The 25,738-nt window shown below is 35.4% G+C and overlaps 1 protein-coding gene across 1 annotated transcript in view; it reads left to right on the top strand.

The window, feature by feature from the left end:
• The window catches only part of LOC142983837 (NACHT and WD repeat domain-containing protein 2), a 41,873-nt gene that overhangs the window by 13,680 nt on the left and 2,455 nt on the right, over positions 1-25,738 (top strand). The window contains exons 3-29 of the mRNA XM_076130967.1: positions 1,566-1,654; positions 8,444-8,589; positions 9,544-9,718; positions 10,310-10,454; positions 10,900-11,125; positions 11,925-12,035; positions 13,694-13,869; positions 14,405-14,559; positions 14,935-15,138; positions 16,002-16,141; positions 16,380-16,491; positions 16,571-16,669; positions 16,893-17,062; positions 17,380-17,543; positions 18,075-18,238; positions 18,670-18,839; positions 19,215-19,434; positions 19,835-20,047; positions 20,307-20,367; positions 20,807-20,959; positions 22,633-22,820; positions 23,050-23,179; positions 23,345-23,463; positions 23,855-23,991; positions 24,320-24,538; positions 24,890-25,094; positions 25,415-25,559. Coding sequence (XP_075987082.1) covers positions 1,566-1,654; positions 8,444-8,589; positions 9,544-9,718; positions 10,310-10,454; positions 10,900-11,125; positions 11,925-12,035; positions 13,694-13,869; positions 14,405-14,559; positions 14,935-15,138; positions 16,002-16,141; positions 16,380-16,491; positions 16,571-16,669; positions 16,893-17,062; positions 17,380-17,543; positions 18,075-18,238; positions 18,670-18,839; positions 19,215-19,434; positions 19,835-20,047; positions 20,307-20,367; positions 20,807-20,959; positions 22,633-22,820; positions 23,050-23,179; positions 23,345-23,463; positions 23,855-23,991; positions 24,320-24,538; positions 24,890-25,094; positions 25,415-25,559 — 4,236 coding nt within the window. The remainder of the gene's footprint in view (positions 1-1,565; positions 1,655-8,443; positions 8,590-9,543; positions 9,719-10,309; positions 10,455-10,899; positions 11,126-11,924; positions 12,036-13,693; positions 13,870-14,404; positions 14,560-14,934; positions 15,139-16,001; positions 16,142-16,379; positions 16,492-16,570; positions 16,670-16,892; positions 17,063-17,379; positions 17,544-18,074; positions 18,239-18,669; positions 18,840-19,214; positions 19,435-19,834; positions 20,048-20,306; positions 20,368-20,806; positions 20,960-22,632; positions 22,821-23,049; positions 23,180-23,344; positions 23,464-23,854; positions 23,992-24,319; positions 24,539-24,889; positions 25,095-25,414; positions 25,560-25,738) is intronic.

The following is a 25,738-nucleotide window of genomic DNA, read 5'->3' as shown; positions in this document are numbered from 1 at the left end:
CTTATCACGTGTCTTAGTTAACAAATAATGTACGTGTGTGTACAGCATAGTGCTTTTCAAATAGTTGTCAACTAAAATACATAACAGGACTCGTCAATAAACTACATGAATAACTCGAACATCCGGAGAAGAACAGCAACAAATATTACACGAACTTACAACATATTTGTCCTAACAACGGAATCTTTACTCTCAAATACTTGGAACAATAAGAGTGACGCAGTACTTCTCGTCGTCGACCCAATTCTGATGCGACGGCGTCAACTGCACTGTTTCATGCTTGTAAAATAGATGTTACATCAAACACAATTGATTGGCTACGAGACACTGATGGGAGTAATATTACGATGGTAGTATTCTTCTTCTGTTAAAATCAAAATCAAATCATTTTTTCATTTAGATCAAATATTGACACTTATGATACTTAGTTGTTACAAATACTTAATCTACCACTAGCTCGGAAAGGGGGATTAAGTAGGTATAAAAGTAGCTGATGAAAGGTTGTTGATACTGTTTGGTGAAATATTTTGTGTACTAGCAGTTAAAAAAGTAACTAATGTTGCGAGGAGAGTTTTTAAATGATTGTCTTCGCCTGCAGTCAATAGTGAAACTAACCATATAATTATCATAATATACAGTATAGCCATACACTTTTGCAAGCAAAAATGTTGGTTTCCACAGTTACTAGGCACTAGACCTATCTTTATATTTTACCTTAGGAACTGGCCTGTAGCAGAAATGCCGTCGTTTTTGGCATGAATTTCAGCAACCCATTCACTTTTACTACGAATTACCTTTATGCTTCACGTCAATACATTCCTGAAGTTAGTACCACACTTATTTCAGTCAAATGTATTCCACAGTAGCCTTATCAAAGGCATAAATTTAGGGCAAAAGGTAATATCGAATAACCTGCAGTAATGCACCAAGTTGATGCAGTCAATTTTATGAGCAACAGCACGAAACCGACGCTATGTTGCTTTAAGTGCCAAACACCCACATAAACTAACACGCAACCAAGAACTGTTTATTTCAAAACATTTCCATAATCATTTTCAGTGTTTTTGTAAGGAACTTTTTACCGCTTTAAGGCTGTTACGTCACTTCACTAAGGCTTTGTGACACTTAAAGGTTTATGTTTGTACAAAGTTCAGGAAAAAACATGCATTTATGTGAGCGTAGGGAAAGAAACGCTTCTTATGGCGGTTTCAATGTTGCGGAATGATGATGTCGAAATGTTTTTTGTTGAATGACCGTCAAAGTTTGTGGGAGTAAGAAAAAGTAGTATGAAAGTTACATGAGCTATCGAAAACTTTGAATGGTCCAATATCACGATTTCTCTCAATGCAATGAAACTGCTGAGTCTAAAGATAGATGGAGTAGTTTGAATTAGACGTTTAGTCCAACAATGGTAATAGTATGATACCTACAGCTTAACATTATAGGGACAGCTGCATCTGAAAATAATTCAGAGCTTAATACATGAAACAAACAGGCGTTGTACTATTTTTTTTTTAGATGAAAGTGATATTATACAACTAAATGATATCTTCCTTTGGTTTTAGATACGACAATGGAGAGGAACACATTGATGGCCAAATGCTACCCGCGCATCAAAGATTACTGTCGAGAAAAGCACGGCCTAGAATTTCAGGTAAGTGATATGTTTCTTTAAACTTTAGTAACCTTTGGTGCAGAAAATATATGTAGCGCGAAAACACATAATAACTTGATGTTCCTATTGACTCTTGAGCAGTTTAGTTTAATTTGCCAGATATGTAGTTCACGCTATTAACAGGAATTATAAGTTTAAACAAAAATCCATGCTTCTAGAGCATGCTTAAAGATTTTTTTCTGTTCGGATGTACCCACAAGGTAAGCGGTCCACACATTCTTGAAAGCAAAATGCCATAAGCTTGGAAAATAATATTCTGGTGCGGTTACCATCAAATATACTACTGCCCACGTCCATAGCTCTAATCACGTTATCGTTACAATCTAATAAAATCAGCTTAGGTCAGTATTCGGCACTTTTATCAAAAGTTACAACATCATTTCCTGTGCCTACGTTTACATACAAAATTGTAGTTAATAACTAATATTTTTATATGATTAATCAAGGACTATAGTACTAATCGTCGGCACCGTATGACGTTTTACTTTTAGAAAAGAGAATATAAATTTCACACAAGACAATAATTTAAGCTTACGAATAAAAGTCAGATAACCAATCTGCTAGATTAAATTACAGCAAATGTATAAACATCATTGTTAAAAATGCATCTACACCGGTTTCTGAGGTACATTTAGCGGTAGTTTATCTATTCAATAGTGTTTAAACTCATATAAAAAAGCGCTATTGAATAGATAAACTACCGCTAAATGAACCCAGAGACTATCAAATACTTATCCGTGGTGTGGTGAAATAAATCCTGTAGTTAAGTTATATAATTATTTTAATTTATTTTAGTGTGATGATACATACATCCGTCATTTGCATTTCAAAATCATCAGTTCACATAAAATAAAAATAAATAAACATGCATATCTAACGGTTACGTTAACTTTCACAATATCCGAATTAAACCCGAACGTTTGTCGGTTTACATTAAATTCAAAGAAATACCACCAAAAAGAAACCCGATGGTTTTCTCGGAATATCGTTTCAATCGCTTATTTTCTTAAGATACTATAAAAATTGATGTCTTCCGTCGAATCTCAGTCAAATCTTTATTTTCAATTAAGGCCAAGTTGTTTAGAAATACATTTTTAATTAAGACTTACGTACATTTTTAATTAAGATTTACAATATCACGCCTGTTATACCCGTAGGTGTAGGCAGAGATGTATGAAATACACCCACGTTTTGCCATTTGGAAAGTTTGTCCCATCTAATAATAGAGAGTCCCATATAAAAATAACCAATTGCTATTTTCCGGACACGTTCCCAAACTCCGGACTACTATGAAGAAATATTTTGATAAAAATTTAAAAAGAGCAATGTATTTTGACCTACACGGGATTGGAACCCAAGACCCATCAGCAGTCGTTTGCACTACCTACTGAGCCACAAAGACCGTTTTGAAATATTGAAAGGTTTGTTCTGTTAATTAAGATTTGTAGTACAAAATGAAGAATGGCTTGGCATGGCTTTTTAACGGTGTTTCACATTTGATGTCTTCCCATAACTTTTATTTTGTATTTTGAAGTTAAGTGACACTTTTGTTTATAGGTGTAATTTGGGTGTTAATGGTTGATAGCATAAAGTTTGTTGAAGCGAATGAACAAAAGTCTTTATAGTAGGTATATATTAGTTACAAGGGTAAAAATAGTCAAATAGTCATACTAAAAATTATTTTCATTTTAATTACTTTATTGATTTTTTTTATTAAAATGAGCATTATTTTACAAAGGTACCTAATTTGGTTTCAGTTTAGTTTTTTATTCATTGCAAATTTACTTGAGTCAGTGGTACGACTACCTTTTTTCATTCAATTATAATTTATAAATAATAGTAATAAAGAAGCTCATAATTATTTGTATTCCGATAATTAATACTCTGCAATCATCATCCCATTCTCCCAAAGGAATAATATCATTACCACCAAAATAATTATTTTCAATCAATAATTAATAAACCTACTGAAATCACTGTAATGTTAACAACCTGATTATATCCCAACATCAAACCAATACAAAAATATGAAAGGTTTAATAAACATATTTTTGAGGTTATTACTATTGACAAAGTCCGTTTTTATGTAAATATGGGGCTAAGGGTGGTTTACATGATTCCCTTCCAACCTTGTAAGGTCAAGTGCTTTTCCAAAAATATTATTATAATGGAGTTTTGGTAATGTGAATTTGTTATAACGATTTTTGTAGCTACTTTATTTATACTGTTGTATTCTAAGAATAATTTTACAGTTGTTTTTTTTATTGAAATTACTTTTTATATTTTACTTACCAACTTGCCAACTGAATAACTCTTCGGGACTCTATCTTTTTGGACTATAGTAATATAGCTTATGACTCACATAATTTCCATTCCCGTGGAATCCCGGAATAAAAACTATCCTACGTCTTTTTACGGTAACTTCTTCCAGTTTCCGTTCAGTGGTTTAAGGCAAGGGGAAGAGATGGGCAAACAGGTAGATTTATTTTCGCATTTATAATATTAGGAAGGGATTGACTAAGATGAGCGTGGAACTTATAGCCTGACAACTTATTAGCCTTGGCGTTTACAGTGAATAGAAGTGTAAAATTTATAAAAAAAACAAGCTACTGTCAGCTACAGCTCAGACTGTAGCTATTAAAGTTGTAAATTCTGAATTTTGTATACCTCCACCAGCCGCGAATCTTTCATCCAAGGCTCAATACTACTTAGTATACTGTAACTGAATTCAGGATTCGTTCAATATAATTTCTCTATAGACTTCCATGATGAATTATAAAGAGGCTTGTATCATTGACCTCCACGTCAGTTACACGAGACTGAAACAATCGATGGTGGTATCATGGCCACGATCAAGTTTAAGGTGGCTATACAAATACATGCCTGTGTCTTGGAGAGCACGCAAAGCCGTCGATCTTGGATGTTGAAGACGTTTGGAAGCCATTTTGGCGTTCTGGCAATTGATTTGAGCTTCAAAGTAATGATGATTGTAAGCAAACTTTTATCGTGCTTTTGGCAAATTTTTATTAATGATTACGTCAGTTGTCAGTCACCGAAATAGAAAATGCAGCGAATTTTAATATATTTTTGAGTTAATATAGGGACTTCAAATAAAGGATATGATTTTCGGGTTCGAAACTTGTGTATATTCATCTAGTAAAATATATGGCTAATAAAAATGTTACTCCTCATTTCTTCTTAACTATGGGGATAAAATGTTGAAATCAATATCCTGTTTAGCGTTAAATAATATAATTGATAATCATCATGACTTTTTGTTTTAAAAGCTTCTCGTGATTGCGATTTTCGCAGACTTATCTGCTATATTTAAACCAACTGTATTATACGGTCTTAATTATTCTTTACTCAACTCCACAGCTGCGACTACCGAAAAAACGTCACATGAACAAAAATTGTATTAATAATTGGTAAAGTCGATTATAAAATCGGTACTCGATAAATAGGGATATCGATTGATGTTCAGCGGTTGCCGCCGAGCGTTCTGCTCATACATAATTCATTGTATTTCATGTATATTTTATGCATTTCATCGTAGTCCCGACAAAGGTGTGAAACGATGGGAAAGTATTTTCAATTATTAGTTATAGGGTATGTTGTTCATGTGTGTTTTAGTAGATATGGTTTTATATGTGGTTTTAAAATTTTCTTCTGCGGGTTAGATTTCTAGCTACTGCTGAGAAATGGTCTACGGATAATAGGTTTTGAAGCTAGGTTTTTCTAGGAGTTGTGGGATGGGATCTTTAAATATTTCATCGCCTCTGAAGATATCTATTATCAAGCATGGCTATTCTGTTATATTGTGTCAGTTAATCATGATTTGGGACCAATGTCTTTAGCACGGATCCTTTCATATTAATCTTCTGTGAAAGAAGTTTTTTTGTAAATCATGCGATTCCACCGGTCTTGTATGCCATGATGTATAATAAAGGTGTTTGTAGGTATTGTAGCAAGAGGCATTCTCTGGACACTGTCTACCCCGATACGACCGAAAGAAGCGATTTTATGTATGTATAAAAAAAATAAACTTATCTTACGATACAAAGAACAGAATACCATAAGCTACTCTCTCCATAAATCACCACTATACCTAAAATAATAGCAAAAAAAATATTATTCCATAATCCGTCCGAGCTTCGCCTTAACTCAGTCCTTTGATGGTCCCTTCAATAATAATCCCGATCCCACAGACATTTTTACGTGAAAACGGAAAATGAATTTATATACTAACTAGGTATATATCCCGGTTTCGTTTCAAAGAAATATTTTAAGGTATTCAATGTTGAAGCCATTGATTTTGTTGATAACTGCTTAGGGTTCAAGTTTCAAGTTATTGTAGAGCTATTCCTTACTAATATCGATTATCGGTTATATATTGATAAGTTTTGTATGAAAACTGATACAGTGCTCCTGGCATACTTTTAAAGCAGTTTTTTAAAGTAACTTGAAATGCCAAACTTGCTAGTTTATAGTCCTTACTGTAAGAAGTGGTATTTACTTCTTATGAGGTGACCCCACCTATTGAATTATCGAATTGTATAGTTATATTGATGCTATTGTTACTCTTTTACGCAACAACTCTTAAATGAAATCTGATGAAAATCTATAGTATATACTCAAAACCTATAATACCCATACTTTGAACTACTCAAGCCAGTTAAAATAACAATGAAAAAGCTTATATTCAGCTTCCTCAAGAATTATTACACGAATTTAGGAAATTACCTAATTTTGTTTTAACCTGTATTTAGAAGCAAAACAAAGTATACCATTTACCCAACTTCATAGAAATCTGACCACTGTTTTGAAATCGAACCAGTCTGGAACATTGCCCATTGCACACCCTTCTTAGAAACTATATTATGTAAAACTATATTATGTAATACTAATATTAAAATATTGTCGTGTGAGGTAAGACGTTAGTCTTGCAGCCCGATTCCCTACTACTATCGAGTATCGACAACCGGCTAGCTGTCGAAAAAATATATGAAAATCTGATCAGCGCCTCTAGCGGACGTCGTGGAAACCATTTTTGCAGTACATTTTAAATATCAAACTCTCGATACTCGATGGTTCCAATTGTAGAGAATCACGCTTCTGTACCAGGTGATGAGAGTAATAAAATAGACAATGAACTGCACTTAATTTTGAACATTTTTAAAAAAGTTCCGCACGTATCGACGGGATCAATGAAACTGTAGAATATTTTTAACAAAGTCCCACACGATTGGCTTTTATCAATGAAACTGACTATGTAGAATATTGGGTAGAAGTAAATCAAATATTATAAATGCGAATTCAACAACAACCGCTACTTAGATTTTAATGACATTTAGCATAGAGTCAATTAAGAAACTAATATTAAATTAAGGTTTAATTTTCCATCATCCACACGAACGAAGTCGCGGTCTTAACTACTGGTTCAATAAATCAAAACTCCTATAGTTTGCAACGCACGTGGTTCGGTTTCCGTCAACGAAAATAGCCGTGCGAGGGTGCCTAGCTTTTTGTACATGTTTACAATTCCTATGCCTTGTGTTTGCACTGCTATTTACGGATTGTGTACTAAACTATGGAGCATAGATTATTGGTTGAAGAGCTGAAAGTTTACTCAAAGTTTTGAAATGTAAAGTGAAAATAGTTTTTTCATCAGCAAACTCATTTAGATGTTTTTTGCTAAATAACGAAATAATAAGATAGATAGATGATAAGAAAATGTTTAGAAATATCTATTTCTAAAGATTTCTGGAGATGAAGGTGAATGAGTCTAGTTATATAACATGTCAAGTAGTATTATTAAAGTGCTTTCTTAAAGTTGGCAGAAAGGCACATGGGCAAGGTGGTAGAATTAAGGCCTATCACCTCTCTCATTCCCGGATTAGGATTCTTGCCCAGCATTTATTTATATTTGCTTCAGAATAGTTATAAAACATTGCTAGTTTTTACAAATTTTAGACAGAATTAGAAAATTTTAGCAAGCTACTTTGTAGCTTAACAATCAAAACCCTCTCTTTGCAAGTATTTTCATACAAATTCAGACTGCTATCCAAAATAATAATAGGCAATCTATCTATAATTATAAATGCCTATCAGTTACCCAAGGCTCAAGTGGCTTACCTAAGAGCAGACACAAATTATTAGATTATAATAACGGTACTGCACCCTTATCGACCTGATATCCTGACATTATTTAGAGAGGCGTTATGAATACGTCCAGACGAACAGGGTTTTATGTCAATAGGACCCCATCGAGATTCCCCCTGATTCCTTGTAGGCATTTTGACTTTATGTAAGGTTTTTTTTAGAAAAGCCTGGTGATATTGTATTTTTGTACAGATATATAAGTAATTATTGCATCGTCCCTTCTTTTCTTCAAAAATGTGCTTTGTATTAGTTTTGGCTATTTATCAAATGCTCTTTCGATCCCTGTACACATTTTTGCTGATGAAATTATAACACAGTTGCAATGTTATGTCTCTTTCATTTCTCGTATTGCATATTAACAACAAATTTTTACCTGTGTTGAGTGATTTATTTAGCTTCATAATTTAAAGGGAGAAGAAAACCTCTGTTTATTTGGTAGAATTAAGCCCCTACGTACGTATAATTTTCTAACTAGAAATTGTTTGTAGTCAACAAAGAATGCCCGACCAGAAAATCAAACATGGAACCACAAGACCTGTAATAACACTACTACTTAATCCTCAGATCCCTTATAAAATAATTTCTATATATTGCTGCTTACTCCAGGTAGTGGACATGCGTTGGGGCGTGCGAGACGAGGCGACAGACGATCACATGACTACGGAGCTTTGTATGAGAGAGATCAAGAATTGTCAGCGACTCTCCATGGGACCCAACTTCGTAGTGTTCCTCGGACAGAAATATGGATACAGGTACGTTTATGAGTAATGGCTTTTACTGAAGACATGTAAGTGCTACTTACAATCTTAAAATTCGCTTTAACTTAAAACAAAGATCTTGATACGCAAATGTTCGTTTTTAATTAAAAACATAGAGTATATTTACAACTATCAGTAAATAAATATAATAATATAATATTTCTCGTGGCTTAGTGTACAACAGCCGCACGGATCGATCTCTGAGGTTAAGCTACGCTTGCCGAGGTTGTTCTGTGGATGGGTGACCATCTTATACATATCCAGTTCCTCCGTGTGTCGGAAGGCACGTTAAATTGTGGGTCCCGGCTGTCATTTTCGAAGATCTTTGACAGTCGTTAACAGTAGTCAGAAGCTTTAAAGTCTGACAGCCAGTCTTACCGAAGGTATCGTGTTATTACCCAAGTAACTGGGTTGTGGAGGTCAGATAGGCAGTCGCTCCATGTAAAACACTGGTATCCAGCTGCATCCGGTGAGACTGGAAACCGACTCCGACATAGTTTGGAACAAAGGCTAAGCTAATATATATAATATAATATTTTTTAAACGTACGAATTCAAACCTCTTTACTCGGGTACATACTTTTGAAACATACTAATGAAATGGAACTGGCCGCAATTAAAAATAAAACGCTTTAAATTTACAAATCGCGAAAGAACGCGATGCATTTGTTTTCTGCACGATAGTTTGTATTATTTTTAAATAAAATATAAATTAATTTATCTGTCTATCTTTATGTTTTTTATGTTGTTTTTCGTAATATAAATTATATTAAACTTATATAGGTAGTATTTACCAAGTACATATATTTTGGAATACCTTTGTCTGAGGTAATGTTTTTCCTTTCTATTTTCTTACTGTGATTAAATATAGAATACATTTTTTTTGAGGTACAGTCACAGATACTGACATAAACAAACATACATAATACATATATCTATGTCTTTACAGGCCAATCCCGACCTACGTGTTATCATCAGAACTACAAATGCTACGAGACGAGTTAGCAGCCGGCGGAGTAGATGTCATTCTACTCGACACTTGGTACAAAAAGGATTCGAACGCGGTACCTCCCGTCTCCGTGCTGCAACCCATCTCTTCTATATTAATTAATTTTAATAATAAGGTAAGTGCTTGCAGCGAAATTAACAACTTAATATGAAGGTGTTTATGTATGCGGTTATTGAATTTTAAAGTAATTGAATTCAATCATTATCTTAATTAACGAGAATTGCATACAATTTTTTTGATATTTTTTTAAAAGGATACTGTACTTTGGTTATATTGGGAGTACATAAAAGCCCTCAGAAAAAACATTCTGTAGAACGATAAGATGGTCTTCGTTATTATCAGGCAATCGTTATAACATTGTGCGTCAGTTACACGACCCATGTATAAGTGTCGGATAACCTATCCGATAGTTAAGCAAATATATAAAACCTGTCAATATTCACTGGTGCGTAGTACCGGTAACCGGCGGTCCCGTATGACAAGATGTATGGATGTGAAAGAGGCTTGGGAAGTTTTTAAGGCTCGTATCAAGTGGCGTTCTTTAGTCCTTGCCTACCCCTATGGGAAAGAAAATGTGATACTATGTATGGATGAATGTTCACTGGAAATAGTTTTTTTTTTTTACTAAGCTATTCAAGTTCATGTTTTGACATTTATTTTCTCTCCTCTCATTCTTTCTCTCTTGATAAATATTTACGTGTTACAGAGAGTACCAAAACTACAAGCAGAAGATCAAGCAGTTTGGTGGGACACTCTCGGCAAGATGCAGAAACTATTCCGCAAGGCTTCCATACAGCTGTTCAACGCTGGCAAATTTGATAAAGATACTATGCATAACTATTATATGTCTGGTAAGTTGATAATATAATAGCGTAATAATACCGTAATGCTTTATTGAAAGAGGCAAGATGGTCCATAGCCAGTTGTACCCAGCGGTGGGTAAACGATCTGTGTATTAAGCAAACTTTGGCGCGGTCATTCCATAGATGGGTGACCGCATAGTGTTTTTTGAGCGTCCCAGAGCTTCGAAGTGCCTGTAAAATGTTGGACCCGGTCGTTGTATATTAAGATAACAGTCGTTAATATATAATATAATTGGACAACCACACACATAACTACATAGGTACTTATATAGATACATTAACAACCAGGCTCAGAACAAATACTCGTACTCGTCACACTTTGACACTAGGCTAACCTATAACGATACTATAAGAAAGAAAGAAAGCACATGGCCGCCTCTGCATATTTTCCTTTATTTTGAGCTCCTTCAGCACCTCTTTCTTCTATCCCCAGTAACGGAACGCGAAGTAATAAACGGCGTCCTAAACGTGAAGAATACAAAGAACCACTGCCTTGCCTACGTGCGGTACATCAACAACATCAACCTTCAAAACTTGAAGAAGGCCAGCAACTTCGTGGACATCGTCAACAGAAGTCTGGATGCCGAAGCCTCCAAGCTGTTAGCTGATCTCAGAGATGTAAGGCTACCGGAGAAGATTGAGACTACTAATATACAGAAGTAAGTAGCAGTGATAGCCGAGTGGTATAATTTGGTAGCTAGCACGCAAGTTGTCAACGGTTCGAACCCCAACACACCAATTACTTTTCGAAGTTATGTGTGTATTAGAAATAATTAAATAACACTTGATCAAACGGTGAAGGGAAACATCATGATGCAACCTTGGATGAATAAGAGTTTTTACAAACATTTCTTGAAGGTATGCAAAGTCCCCAAATCGCACTTGTCCAGCGTGGTGGAATGGAGGCATAACTCTTCACTGATTTAGGGAGACCCTTGCCCAGCAGTGGGACAGTAATGTGTTAAAAAAAGTATAATTTAAACGTGATTCTTAAATTTTGATATTGAGGGCTAAAGCAGCATCTTAAAGATTCATATTTTAGTTGACTGCCTTTGTCTTGTTATTTGTCAGTGTTCGTGTGCGACTGCGTCTGCGTCCTGCGTCCTGCGTCGTAGGTGTAATGAGATTTTAAAACTTACGATTAGAATACTCTTAACTTATCTAATGGTAGCCCGGAGTTCAGTAATTTTATTTATTTGTAGCTGACCCGCGCAACTAACATTCTTTATTGGTACTCTGCTCCTATTGGTCGTAGCGTGATGATATATAGCCTTATAGCCTTCCTCGATAAATGGGCTATCTAACACTGAAATAATTTTTCGGACCAGTAGTTCCTGAGATTAGCGCGTTCAAACAAACAAACAAACTCTTCAGCTTTATAATATTAGTATAGATATCGAACTATAATTTCGTGTAGTGGGAAAAACATTAAAAAACTTGATTATCATTCATCTTCAGATACACAGTAGAATGGATCGGTCGTGAAGGTTTGGACACGGAGAGCCATGGAGAATACCTGAACCACTTCGTCTCTCACTTCTACAAGAATATCATCAAACTTGTAGACAGGTCAGTATATTATGTATTGTGTCCGTTGTTCGTGTTCTTGTAATGTCCTGCAGTTCAACACTTAATTTTTTAATGACAGTGTTCTTTGGAAAATATGAAGTACGAAATTCAAAAGAGTGTAACATATTTAAAAAAACAGTGCCTCGATTCTCTCCCACTATCGCCTACCGACAACTGGCTAGCTATCGACATTTGACATTTAGAATGTACTGCCAAAATGTTTCCTACGACACCGGTCAGAGTCGCTGATCAGATTTTCATACAAAATTTCTCGATGACTGGTCGGTTGTCGGTAGTCGATAGTAGTAGAGAATCGAGCTACAGTATCGTGTTCTGTTTTATCTGGCTTTATTAAACTCCAGTTTTTTGTGTTAGAGGAAATGACTTAAATATTTTAAAATGATTACTGACCACGTAATTGGACGATAGCATCTAAACTAGTAGAATTTCCTTCATCCATAGAGGGTGTTATTCATCAAAATTAATTATTATTACCATATCTGCCTACATAATATTTATTGACTAAATTAACGTTGTCATCAGTCAACAGAGTTTTAGATCGATTTGTGTAATTTACATGCAAATCATCCAAAGTCAGTTGAAAACTAATTTAGTATTTGCATCGCATGCGTTTAGTTCTGAAATTCATTTTTAATGCATATGAAATTTTGTTTTGTTCAAAGTTTAATAAAAATTCAAATTCTATAGTGACTTTAATATTTTTCATTGAGATTTGATCGAAAAAAATATTTAGTAAACATATAAATTTATAATTTATGTGTCGAGATAAAAAGTACAATTACAATAGAGAAATCAATTTCAGAGCCTTAAACTCTGATTTTTCAGAAACATACGGTGTTTTTGAAAAATCTGAAATAATAATTGATATGATGCTCAAGCCAAGCGCGGTACAGTAAATATGTATTGAAACACAATTTTCAGCAAACGGTAATATCAAGTATTGAAAATTTTACGTTTTAAATGTATTTAAAAATTAGTTCCTAAGGCATCCACTAGAGACGCTGATCAAATTTTCATACAAAAATTGCTAGCTAGCTGACAAGTCAATAATAGATCACGCTACTGCATCTTATTATTTTTTTGTGAATATTTGTAGAAATATTATAAAATTATATGTATACTAGCTGACCCGCGCAACTTCGCTTGCGTCACATAAGAGAGAATGGGTCAGAATTTTCCACGTTTTTGTAACACTTTTTACTGTTACTCTGCTCCTATTGGTCGTAGCGTGATGATATAAAATATGCTTTTTTTTCACGAAAAATATTCTCAAAATTATTTATATCTCATAATATAACGAAGTCGCGCTAAGGCATATCCGCCATTAAAACAGTTGCCATGACAACGGAATTTTGTTAATTCAATGTCATTATAATATTGATATTTCGCGACTTCGTACGCCACCTGAATTTTCCCGGGAAATGCGTCATTTTCCCGGGGTAAAAAGTAGCCTATGTCCTTTCTCGGGTATCAAAATATCTCCATACCAAATTTCATGCAAATTGGTTCAGTAGTTTAGGCGTGATTGAGTAGCAGACAGACATACTGACAGACAGACAGACAGACAGACAGACAGAGTTACTTTCGCATTTATAATATTAGTATGGATTAGATCTTCACACCGGTATTTATTCTAGGGCAATGCGTAAAGAGGACAGCAGTGCCCAAGGTCAGATAGTGACAGAAATTCTTCAGCATCTACACGCTTGCAACAACTCGGTGAAAGTGTTCCACGGCAGAGAACCTGACCTACTCTTCATTGAAGACTATATGAAGAACTCTTCTGATAAACCACTGGTGCTGTATGGAGAAGGTGAGGACTCAACATTCGTACCCTCTTATTCATAAAAATATATGAAGTTATGAAAGGCTTATAAAGAGTTTTGTTTCTGTTACTCCTTAACGAAATGAAAAAGAGAAAACATCGCATAGTAGTTCTTTAACTAAATTAGGTTTTTACTGTATTTATGAATAAGAGGGTTAGACTTTATAGTAGTAAAAGCAACTAATACCGAAGAATGTATTGATAGATTGTATTGATAGGTCGCTAGATAACTGGATTCGAAGGTAAAGCAAGTTTGGCGAGGGCAGCTTGTAGATGGGTGGCAGGATGACTGATAACTATATTTTTCTAAAGAACATTGTAATATCTTTATATAGAGCAGTATCCGCAACCTGTATGATAAGCCTAAAAGGCTTGCTGTTTGATGTCTTCCTATAAAACCAATTGGTCCAAATCATTCCGAAGCAGCAATGAATTGAGCAGCTGTAGTACTTGGTGGACCCTCACCACATAAAGCCTGTCACAGAGTTGACGAACTTACACAAGCTGGTCTTTTTTATTCCAGGTGGCTGTGGAAAGACCAGTCTTCTATCAAAAAGCGCAGCTATGTCTTTGGACACGTGGTTCGCAGATGTCAGACCAACCAACGTGGTGCGGTTCCTTGGAACCACTCCTGACTCCAGCGCTCTGACACCAACACTTATATCTATCTGTCAGCAGGTGAAGTATTTATATAAAAAGTGTGATTCAAGTGTACGTACATTAAATTAAGATGACAGCAGCATTTAAATTGACCTGATTTTTTCTTCATTTATGTTATTAAGTATGCACTTTTTGTAAATGTGTTTTTCTCTTAAAACTCCTTTTTTTGCTAATCATCATCAGATTCAAAATGTGTCAAGGAGAAAACTACAATACTGTAACGTTACTTAAAGGTACGGCTAGTTTCATCAGTTTTACAGCTAATTTCTTAAACCAAATAAAAGTACACACGTTTTTAAATTTTAAACAAAAGTGGTAAAATCGCAAATCTACTTTACTCTTTTCTTATATAATGCTGATCTTGGACTAATACTCGACTATCTTTGTTTTCAGATTTCTTACAACTTCGCACTCCCCTTCGAGAGCATCCCAGATGACCTGGTGCCTCTGACTGCTCACTTCAAGCAGCTCCTCACAATGGCGTCTCAACAACAGCCTCTACTTCTGTTCCTTGATTCAGTCGACCAGCTCACTGGTATTGGCACAGAGAATAACAAAGTGTCATGGCTGCCTACTAGATTACCACCTAATTGTAAGGTGAGTAAAGGAAGTACTGAAAAGGAAAATTCATTGTAAAAAATTATATTTAAAAAAAGAGCTTTCATTACTGCCCTCAAAAGTAAAAAATAAGCTCAGAATGAATTATACCCACCATTTTGTTTTATAATAATTTTTTATGACAAAAAAGATTGTCGCGTTAATTTTGTAACTATAAATATTTTTATTGTTATATTGAATATGGCCTAACACGAGTGTAGTTTATGCAAGTAAACTAATAAATAAATTCAGTATTGTATTATTGTATTTTTGTAAAAACCACTTATCGCTGTGGAACTCATCAAAAGAAAATACGCCGATTCCGTACCAAATATCTTGTTCTCTTCTTGGCAACATCACGTTCACAGTCATATAAAAATATATACCCTCATAGAATAAAGTTTTATAAATGACTTTTATGTATAACAAAGTAATGATGGCAAGAGCCATCTAGCTGATAGACATTGTGGAGAACTTCTCCCGAAGTTTTCCTTTGCAACTTGTACTATGAAGTACGTAATGCGTGTAACTCTCAATAGATGGCGCTGCCATCCGTTATGTAGTGTTGTAGTCTGGACCCAGTAGGTTGCTCTGTTTGGTTTCTAGAATGAAAAAAAAGGGAAAAGGATCATACTTTTTCTTGTTATTGTTACTGTACAAATGAATAGAAAATAAAAGATTATGCTTGCGGTAATCCCGAGGGCATTTTTTTATGTGGGGTAAGCTAAACTCCAATTAATGTTTAAGTAGGAACCTTGCGGTGAATGTCGAAGTCTTGTTAAAGCCTATCACAATATTATTATATGGTCTAACTCGCGTACAATTCGAATTCTTAAAAGAAATAAAATACGTCTCAATTTCAGATAATAGTTACGTGTGCTTGTGAAGAAGCTAATCCGGAGGTCTCCAAAGAATACGACGTACTTCGTCGTATGATTGACTCAGAAGAGAACTTTCTAGAAGTCAAGGCTCTGGGAGAAGACTTGGCTATGCAAGTTCTGAAGTAAGTATAAAAATTTAAAAAGTAACTGTATTTTTTTAATGAGATGTATAAATAAACTTGATGTTTTGGCCTTGAGATACAGGCGTACATACTTATATATGCTGCTTAGAAACCAGAAAAAATGAATGCTAATCACGCAATTTGGTTACTTTGTAATCGGAATTATTTTCTTTCTGTCCATAATCATAATATTTTGGTAGAAATACAGTGGTACGAATATTTTGAATTATAATTTCAGATTATGGATGGCATCAGCAGCCCGTGATTTGTCCAACTATCAATGGCGTTTGGTGTCCAACGCCATCGCCTCTTGCTCGCTGCCTATTTTCGTAAAACTTGTATTTGCTGAGGTAAACTTTAAAACCACTTTATATAACAATTTTTCTTTGATGTGATTTAAATGTTTCGTCTACCCTATTTCGTTTACAGGTATGCAGATGGAGGAGCTATACAAAGCCACAAGACACTCACTTAGCAGACAGTGTCATGGATTCTATTATGATGTTGTTCGAGAGAATCGAAAAGCAGGTATATTCATAATAGCTGATGGCTACAGTTTTTCATAATTATTTACACACACAGTCACTGTGAAATCACAACCGATTTCAACTCTCTATAACTGAAAAGCCTGATATATTAATTTTTTTTAATATATCAGGCAATGATTAGGGCATGTAAACAATATAATCTCAAATGCTTCTGGCAGAATTAGATGAGATCCACTTAAAATAATGATCCATTTCCTTTCCAGCACGGTCGTCTTCTAGTCTTCCACGCATTAGCGTACATCACAGCTGCTCGCAGTGGTCTTTCGGAGACAGAACTTGAAGATCTCATCTCTTTAGATGACAAAGTATTGGATGATGTGTATCAATACCATTTACCTCCAGTCAGGAGAATTCCACCGCTGTTGTGGACTAGGTAAGAATCTGGCACACACACCCTTCACAGACCCTTCAAAAGTTCTAAAGGTAGGGTTTAATCAGATTTCCATAATAATATCTTGTAATACCTACACAAATACATATAATCACGCCTTCTCCCCATAGGGCAGAGACCCGAGAATGCCACTTGGTACGTTTCTGGGAACCTGAATACTTGATTGATACTCAGAATGAAGACGGTCCGATGTCAAAAAAATCTGGCAGACACCATAATTACGAAGTCATTGAAAGAAAAGCATGTGGTTTTCAGCAACAAATAAATCACCCTTATCAAACACTTATGGTCTTCTACAGGATCCGCAACGATCTCCCGAACTACCTATCAGAGCGTGAAGCAGACGGCGTCTCCGTGATGAACTGGTACCACAGACAGTTCCGCGACACAGCACGAGAGAGATACTTCAAGAACATGAACATGGCTATGTACTTCCATTCTATGATCGCTGATTACTATCTTGGTAGGAACATATTTTGTTATCGTCCTACTAATATTATAAATGCGAAAGTTTGCGAGTATGTGTGTATGTATGGATGTTTGTTACTCTTTCACGCAAATACTACTAAATCGATTACGATGAAATTTGGTATGTAGGTAGCTGAAGACTCAGAATAACACATAGGTTACTTTTTATCCCGGAGTTCCCGAGGGATCGGAATTTACACGGGAAGAGTTTCCACGCGGACGAAGTCGCCGGCAGCCTCTGGTAATTAATAAATAAATATCATTTCTCAACTCACACCCGATTATTTGATTCCTAACTAGGCAGATCTAACTTTATATGGGAGCGGAGTATCCAATTGGAGGTACCGCGTCCTGACCACTTTATGGTGACTGTTGAAGGAACACCGTCAGGTTTTTAGTCGGTATACCCAAATTTAAAATCCGGAACTAGCCGGCGGGAGAAAAAAAAAGATCTAACTTTATATACAAAAATACTTATATAAGATTAATTAACAACCAAACATTCAATTATAATATTTCTTTCCAGGCATCTGGGGAGGCGGTACACCAAAACCGTTCAAGTATACAGAGATCCAACGACACAGGTTCAACCTGGCGGACAGGGAGGGTGTGGCTGATAGGAAGGTGCCTCTACAGCCTCTCGTATTTACCTCCGCTGATGGTTCCATGAAGAGATATAACTTGAGGAAGGTAATGATTACACCAATAAAATCTAGGGTTAAACTAATGTATCTTGAAAAATCAAAGTTCCCCTAAATGTTTGGCCATTGCTTTTAAAATATGAAATGCATGTACTTATTAAAATAATGGTCTTTGTATTGGTGAGCAAACTATAATACTTTTTGGATGCTAGTAACCAGAAATTAGAGGAACAGCGTAAACCAAATATATAATTATTAATATAGTTACAATTTACTAAACCGAGACTATTGTTGAATGACTACTGCCTTAATCTTTATTAAAAATATCTGTGACACACTTTTTAATTCCCTCTTGAAGAAAGTAGATGCTAAATCCAATCACCTCACAATACAAATTATGCCTTCATGTTAACTAATTTACTGGATCTTTAACAAATGCGTACAACTGACTTTAAGTACTTTTTTTTCTTCTGTTCGTAGTTTGGTGAGCTGCCATTCCACCTGGTCCGTTCCAAGCGATTCACAGACTTGTACGCAGAAGTTCTGTTCAACTACGAGTGGCTCCACGCTAAATTGAACTGCTGTCCGCTACAAGCGGTCCTGGCTGACTTTGAAGATGCCAAGCAACATGTCAATAAGGATGCTGTCAGGTATTTCAATAGAAAATATTTTTTTAAGAAGAAATTTAGCTGTTTCCTCTGTAATTTGGTTGTACTAACATAAAATTGACTATACTCTATATTAATCTACATGCCATGAGGATTAAAGATAACGAATACTTTGATATTTCTGCTGTACAGTTGCATTTTTAATTGAAAATTAAGTTAGAATATGTAATGCAAAAAGAAAAATTACAGCCACGACGTTTACCAAAACTGGAGGTCCTTACTCCTTTTTTAAATAATTATAAAGACCCGAAAATGACTTTTACATACTTCTATCTGAACAAATGGAATCTTTAATTTAGATTTTACAATATAATTATAGGTTTCTGTTCATAACACCCTCAATCTTAACTCTTTCAGAGAACTAATGCTAGTAGCCGACGCCCTCCGCCTGGGAGGTGCTATTCTCGGCACATATCCTGACATGTTAGCACCACAGCTAGTGGGTCGACTTCTACCTGAAGCTCCCCACAATCCTGCTATTGCCTCGTTACTGAAGCAATGTGTTAATAATGGAAAGACGCATTGTGCGTTGCTGCCTTCTCATCACTGCTTGCATACTCCTGGTGGGCCTCTGAAGGTTAGTTCCTTTGATCTAAAAATATGTTTTTTGTTTGTAATATAAGGTGCATTTATTCAAATTGAGCTTTAGCTTCTGTATCTACATTTGGTAGTTAATTTTTAAATTATTGGCAAAGATGGAACCTTTTTCCATATAGACTAACCGTAAATAATATGTTCAAAAGTTTTAGCTAACTTTTCATATTTACTTTGGTTTATCAATTGCTTTTTCAATATTTTTGTCGTTATAGACATTCGTATTTTTTTCATGACAATACTCTTTCTTGGTTTATGAATACCTACGAGTTTATTTTTCTTAAAGTGCTACGCAGAATCATTTGTAGTTAAATGAATAGCAGATAACATTTTCCTCGGCCAGCGCGAAAGTTAGTTCTAATCCAAGGTCGATTTACTTTCAGTATTCCCTCGAAGGTCATCAGTTTGCCGTCTTCGCATTTCGCCTGAGCTCCGACAAGCGCTACGTAGTATCCATCTCCAGCAGGGTGATATCCTGGGACTTGTCCACCTCAGACCTGGCGAGAGACCTCTGTCCTCAGCTCGAAGGCATCATGCAGAACTTAGAACTGTCACCAGATAACAAATGGGCGGCTGCTTCGACCAATAATTCTGTGGTAAATATACCACTTCATATAATAGTTTGGCAAATGTGTCAGCGCACTTAGATTAAATTAACTTTCATACTTACGGTCTTGTAAAGTTAAACCATATACTGAAACGTAAATTGAGTTGACGTAATTGAAAGCACTTCGCATAACCCGGGAATCGTACCCGAAACAGTTTATGATCAGCAGATGCATATGACCGTTCAAACCACTTTTATTAGTAGCATTATTTTTTGTATTATATAAAAATAATTTTATTATATTTCAGTCCATGCTGCTCAATATGCTGACCAGTGAATACGTCACGATAGATAATCCTCTTGATGAAGGTAATTTAGACCTTGATTCTCATATAAATAAATAAATAAATAAATAAATATTATTGGACAACTCACACACGGTCATTTGATTCCAAACTAAGCAGAGCTTGTACTATGGTAGCCAAATAACTGATAAACATACTTATATACTTCTGAATATATACTTATATAGATAAATTGACAACCAGGCTCAGAACAAATACTCGTGCTCATCACACAAAGATTTGTCCCGGGTAGGATTCGAACCCACCACACGCGGCGCTACGGTTGTTGCGGCGAGGTGACCGCTTAAACCACTGCGCCAAACGTGCAGTTACATATATGAAACACTACTTTTGATTAGAATGCTGTTACTTACTTGACGCAAACATTAAGCATTGATATTCAACATTTTGGCAGCTGTTTCCAATTCGATAAAACTACTAACATTAAATATTTTTTATTCTAGGTGAAACAGTAAGAGGCGTAAACGTGCTAAACCACCACATGTTTATCTACGGGCCTCGATCCTGGGTGCAGTACAGCATGAGGGGTGAACATGAACAGACATTACCTGTTCCTGACACTGCACCTTATGACGAAGACTCCTGGGAAATACTCTGTATGCTAACTCTTCAATGGCTTTTCTACAACCTGGCATGTTAAGCCATATACACTTGAATACTTAGGTCACTACTTATATTTTGAGCCTTGACGAATCTGATTGTTTTAGACCCCATTTGGTGTTTTCATCGTAAAGTTTGACCTTTTTGACTACTACATTCCTAAGAAAGTTTTGAAATCTGCGCTGAAAATATTTTCAATATCGTCGATCGAAAATTGTAAGTGTGCGGGAAAATGGCATTAGGATGTTAACATTTTCGTGCAAATATTTTTTACGACTTTCGACGTGGCTTATAGAAACAGTCGTGTCTATATCGACTTATTTATTATTTTGGTGATAAATTCTGATTCTTTGAAAATTTAAAACGCCAGTAAATAGAGTTCTATCATGATTATTTTTCCCTCACCAATGAAATTCCTGAAGGTCGTCCAAGGTCACCAGTTGTCTCCGGAAAAATCGATGGTGGGCGAAAATTAATTATGCATTTTAGTTTCCTGTTACAAGAAAAGAATGACACAATCCTAAACATTATTTCCACTCTTAGATATAAAATATTAGGTAACAACATTTCCGATTAGAAGATTTTTTCTAAATGAACCAATTTTTTTTTACAACAATTCGATAAGGTCCTCGCGCCGATTAGTGCAAACAAATGCTTGAAAAGTCCATCGTTTGGCTTCAAAATACGTGTATCAAGTTGTGATAAAACAGGGATCTAGGATATAATGCGCATAAGCCCAAAAATAAACACCAGTCGACTTTATGGAAGCTTTAAGATGAACCAAATCCAGAAAAAATATTCGCGCTTGAAGCACTTCGGAATAAATGGTCCCTTGATTTTTTATAAAAACTTTGTCACGGCACAAAGTGCCTATTAAAAAATGCAGTATGGTTAATTTTTATTGATTTACAACCAAAAGTTTACCAAAAGACTGGTTTAAAATATGGAAAAACCACAAAATCCTACAGGTCGAGTTACGTAAAGACAATGCCAGCCCTAACGCATCTCGTTAAACAACCGGCTATTATGTGCACGAAAATAATCGTATAATTAAGTTTTTCACCATACACTATAGTTTGACATCAAATGACTTTATTTTATTCCAAAACGTCAAGAATAAATAGCATTAACATTAATTTTTATTCGGCACAAGATTCAGGTTATGCTTTCAAACACCCTGTTTTTGAGGGGTCTTTGGGAAAGGGAAAAAAATATAAAAAAAGTATTTCGATCGAAAAAAAAATTATCTAGATCATGAAAAAGAATACCCGAGAACACGATTAAATAGTTTTTACTCACATATTTACCGTTTTTCATAGTTAGGCTCAAAACATAAGTAGTGGCCCACGTAATTGAAAAAATATAACTATTTAGTCTGCTAATGTAATTTATATCTTTAGATAATTCTGTGCAATACCTTTCAAAGCAGATCTCATTTTTACTTAAAGAAGTGAAGTACTCATCTGAATATCAAACTTAAAAAAACGAATCCTGGTAATTTACTCTAACCCTCTTATCCATCAAAATATATGAAGTTATGAAAATTTTATAAAGTGTTTTGTTTCTTTAACTCCTTAGCGAATTGAAAAAGAGAGAACATATTATAGTAGCTTTTTAACTAAAATAGGTTTATAGTGTGTTTATGAATAAGCGGGTATACGTTCAACAGCCATGGAATTCCGTGACCTGGAAACCTTCTACCTGGTTCTATGGAGTGGTGACTTGGATGAAGATCGTCTTCTGGTGCAGTTTTGCAAGAACGGCGAGTGGTTGAGACCTCTCAGGTGTAGAGGGGCTCTGGCCATGAACAAATACTGGACCAAGATATACTGCAGTGACCCTGAGAGAGGGTATCAGGTAATATACCGAATCCTAAGAAAACTGCAGTAAAACCCGTTATTTTTATTTTTAATAGCTTTCTTTGGTGTACAATTAAAAACATTGATGCATTTCTCAATAATGAAATCTATACACTCAGACAGTGAGTTTTGATATCCTATGCGAACTGTAATTTTATCATCAGATTAAACATTTATTATCTAACAATTCTATAGTAGTTGGCTATAGTCTAAAATTATTGTTGTAGATAACGATCTTCGAACTGAACGAAGAAGAAAAATGCTGGAATAAGTTCGAGGAGCTTTACCATCAAGAAACAGATACAGCTGAAGCGATGTTGCAGCTGAAACGTGGCAAAAAAGACCGTATGCTTTTTGGTAAGTAACTCATTATGCCCAAAAGGCCTTATGCGATATGAATATTTTAAAATTCGGTATAACCTATCCACTGCACGAAATTATTACTAGGATATCAAATTTAAAAATAAAGTTATCTTAAATGTTCTTTTCATTAACAACATATAATAAAAAATGTCTTTTCAGCAACCACAACATATAGTTTCGTGGTATGGGACTTTGATGTAACCATTCCAAGGGTCAAACCGGAACCACCTCCAGTAGACGAAGATGATTTGATTTTTAATAAGAAAGAGGAGGAAGAAGTAAGTATTACTTCGTAACATGGTACTTTTTACCAGGAAATTTTATTTCGGTCACCGCCTACCACTACAGGAAAAAGTGAATGATTAAAAAGTTAAACTGTATGTCACTGAATTTTTTTTTTCAGATACAGTATCATGCAATTTATAGCAGAATCTATGATTTATCCGTTGACCGGTAGTGCAAATCTCTACGATCGGTACTGTCGAGTATCGTTTGACATTTAAAATATACTGTCAAAATAGTACTTACGAATCCCGGTAACGACGCTAAAGTGGTTTTCATATTAAGTTTTTCGATAGTTAGCCGGTTGTCGATAGAAGTAGAAGAATGAGCTACTTACTAATTAATTTTAATCTATTACTTTAAATACCTCAGGTGGAACCAGAAGAGGAAGAGGAAATAGACCACCGAGTCCACGGCATAGTGCTGAAACTACCGCACACTATCAGAAACATATCCACTAAGATGACTTTATCCAACTCTTTTATGATCAGTAACAATAATACTTATGCTGTCGCTGGAGTCAGGTAACAGAATATACTCTAACTAGTCTACTATTCAATGGTGACTGACTGACTGACTTAGTGATCTACCAACGCACAGCTCAAACCACTGGACGGATCGGGCTGAAATTTGGCATGCAGGTAGATGTTATAACGTAGGCATCCGCTAAGAAAGGATTTTGATCGGTTCTACCCCAAGAGGATAAATTAGGGGATGAAAGATTGTATGAACATTCTGTCCTAATTCACAAACCACGCAGACGACATCCCAAACAAAAGCTAGTAAATGCATATAATATAAGTATACATAAAACGTATATAAAACTTTTGAAAAGTAAATATCCTTTTCCAGGAAGAACCTGTACGTCTGGAGTCTAGAAACAACAAAACTGATCAAGATCCTCGACGCTCACTTCGGAAGGATAGTCCAGCTTGAGCCACTGACTGTCGGCTCTTGGAACAACGTCATCACCTCGTCCATCGACCGCACTGTCAAGATATGGAACATTGACAACATATTCGAACAAGTACATAAGATTGATCGACAAGAGCTGCCGATTGATTCTATCAGGTATATAAAAATAAACCATGCTACATGTTTTATCCAACCCTAGAATAATTAAGGGCTGTAGAATAATGTGTAAAATCTTGTGAAGTACCTAAATGTCTGAAGTAACTAAACTAAAAATAAGACCTGCCGGTAGAAACTATTCTGATATTATTTTGGGCCTAATGCGATAACACGGCTAGCATTTGCATTTTTAGCAGTTGTCCCTTTGTTATAGCACAAAATATACTGTCCCACTCCTGGACAAGAATATTCTTCCCGGAAAGGATTCTTGCCTCTAGGCTTTTGAGTCCAGTTATACAATTTTATTTTTATTAATGACATTATGTACTTCAAATATTTATCTTTTTCCAGCCTGGCACGTGACAAGCGTCTAGCAGTAACAGTGACTCGTAGTTGCTGGGGTCTGTGGGACACCAGTACTGGGAAACTACTGGCTCAATTGGCTGAAGCGCCTCTAGGAGCTATCGTGACACATGCGATTATCACTCCGAGTGGAGATAATGTTATCACTGCTGAATCTGGGAATGTTGTTATTTGGGATACACCAGAGAAACAGGTAAGAAATAAAGGCCGTTAAACAATCAAAAACGTTTCTCCCGCACTTTTTATTAAATTAAAATCACAATATCTGTTCAAATCTAAATTCTGTCAATCAAAATACGTTTTGTTAGACAGGTAGAAAGTTTTTTAGGATTACCTTTTTCGTCTTGCATGTCTTTATTGTTGTACGTCTTCCTAGCACAGATGCACAATATTAACTTAACATGACCTAACATAATAATATGTATAATGTATATATTTGCTTCATACAACGTAAGCATATTGTTTTGGTTTTACACGAAGAATGTGACTTACATAATCTCTATGTCGATTCAGGCATTATTCAAAGAAGAGCAGAAGGGAATCAAACAGCTCCTACTTCTAGAAGACGGCACTAAGTTCATAACAATATCAACTCTCGTGTCTTCAGCTAGTGTCGATAGTGTTGGAGTTGCCAATATTATTGCAAGGACGATACCTGGTAAGAAAGAAACAGATATTTGTATCGATTTCTCACAAATGTTGTGTTTATTCGTAATGATATCAAGAGTTTGGGTGATCATGGAATTCTTCTCGTGAATTCTAATCCTATTAAAGGTAATTATCTTTTTTAAGACAACTCCCGCACTAAGACTTGCTCTTGTGTCGCAGAGACTTTTA

This window comes from Anticarsia gemmatalis, chromosome 25, assembly GCF_050436995.1.
Source record: "Anticarsia gemmatalis isolate Benzon Research Colony breed Stoneville strain chromosome 25, ilAntGemm2 primary, whole genome shotgun sequence".
Taxonomy (NCBI): Eukaryota; Metazoa; Arthropoda; class Insecta; order Lepidoptera; family Erebidae; genus Anticarsia; species Anticarsia gemmatalis.
The sequence above is the reverse complement of the archived record's forward strand: the minus strand, read 5'-3'. Positions and strand labels throughout refer to the sequence as shown.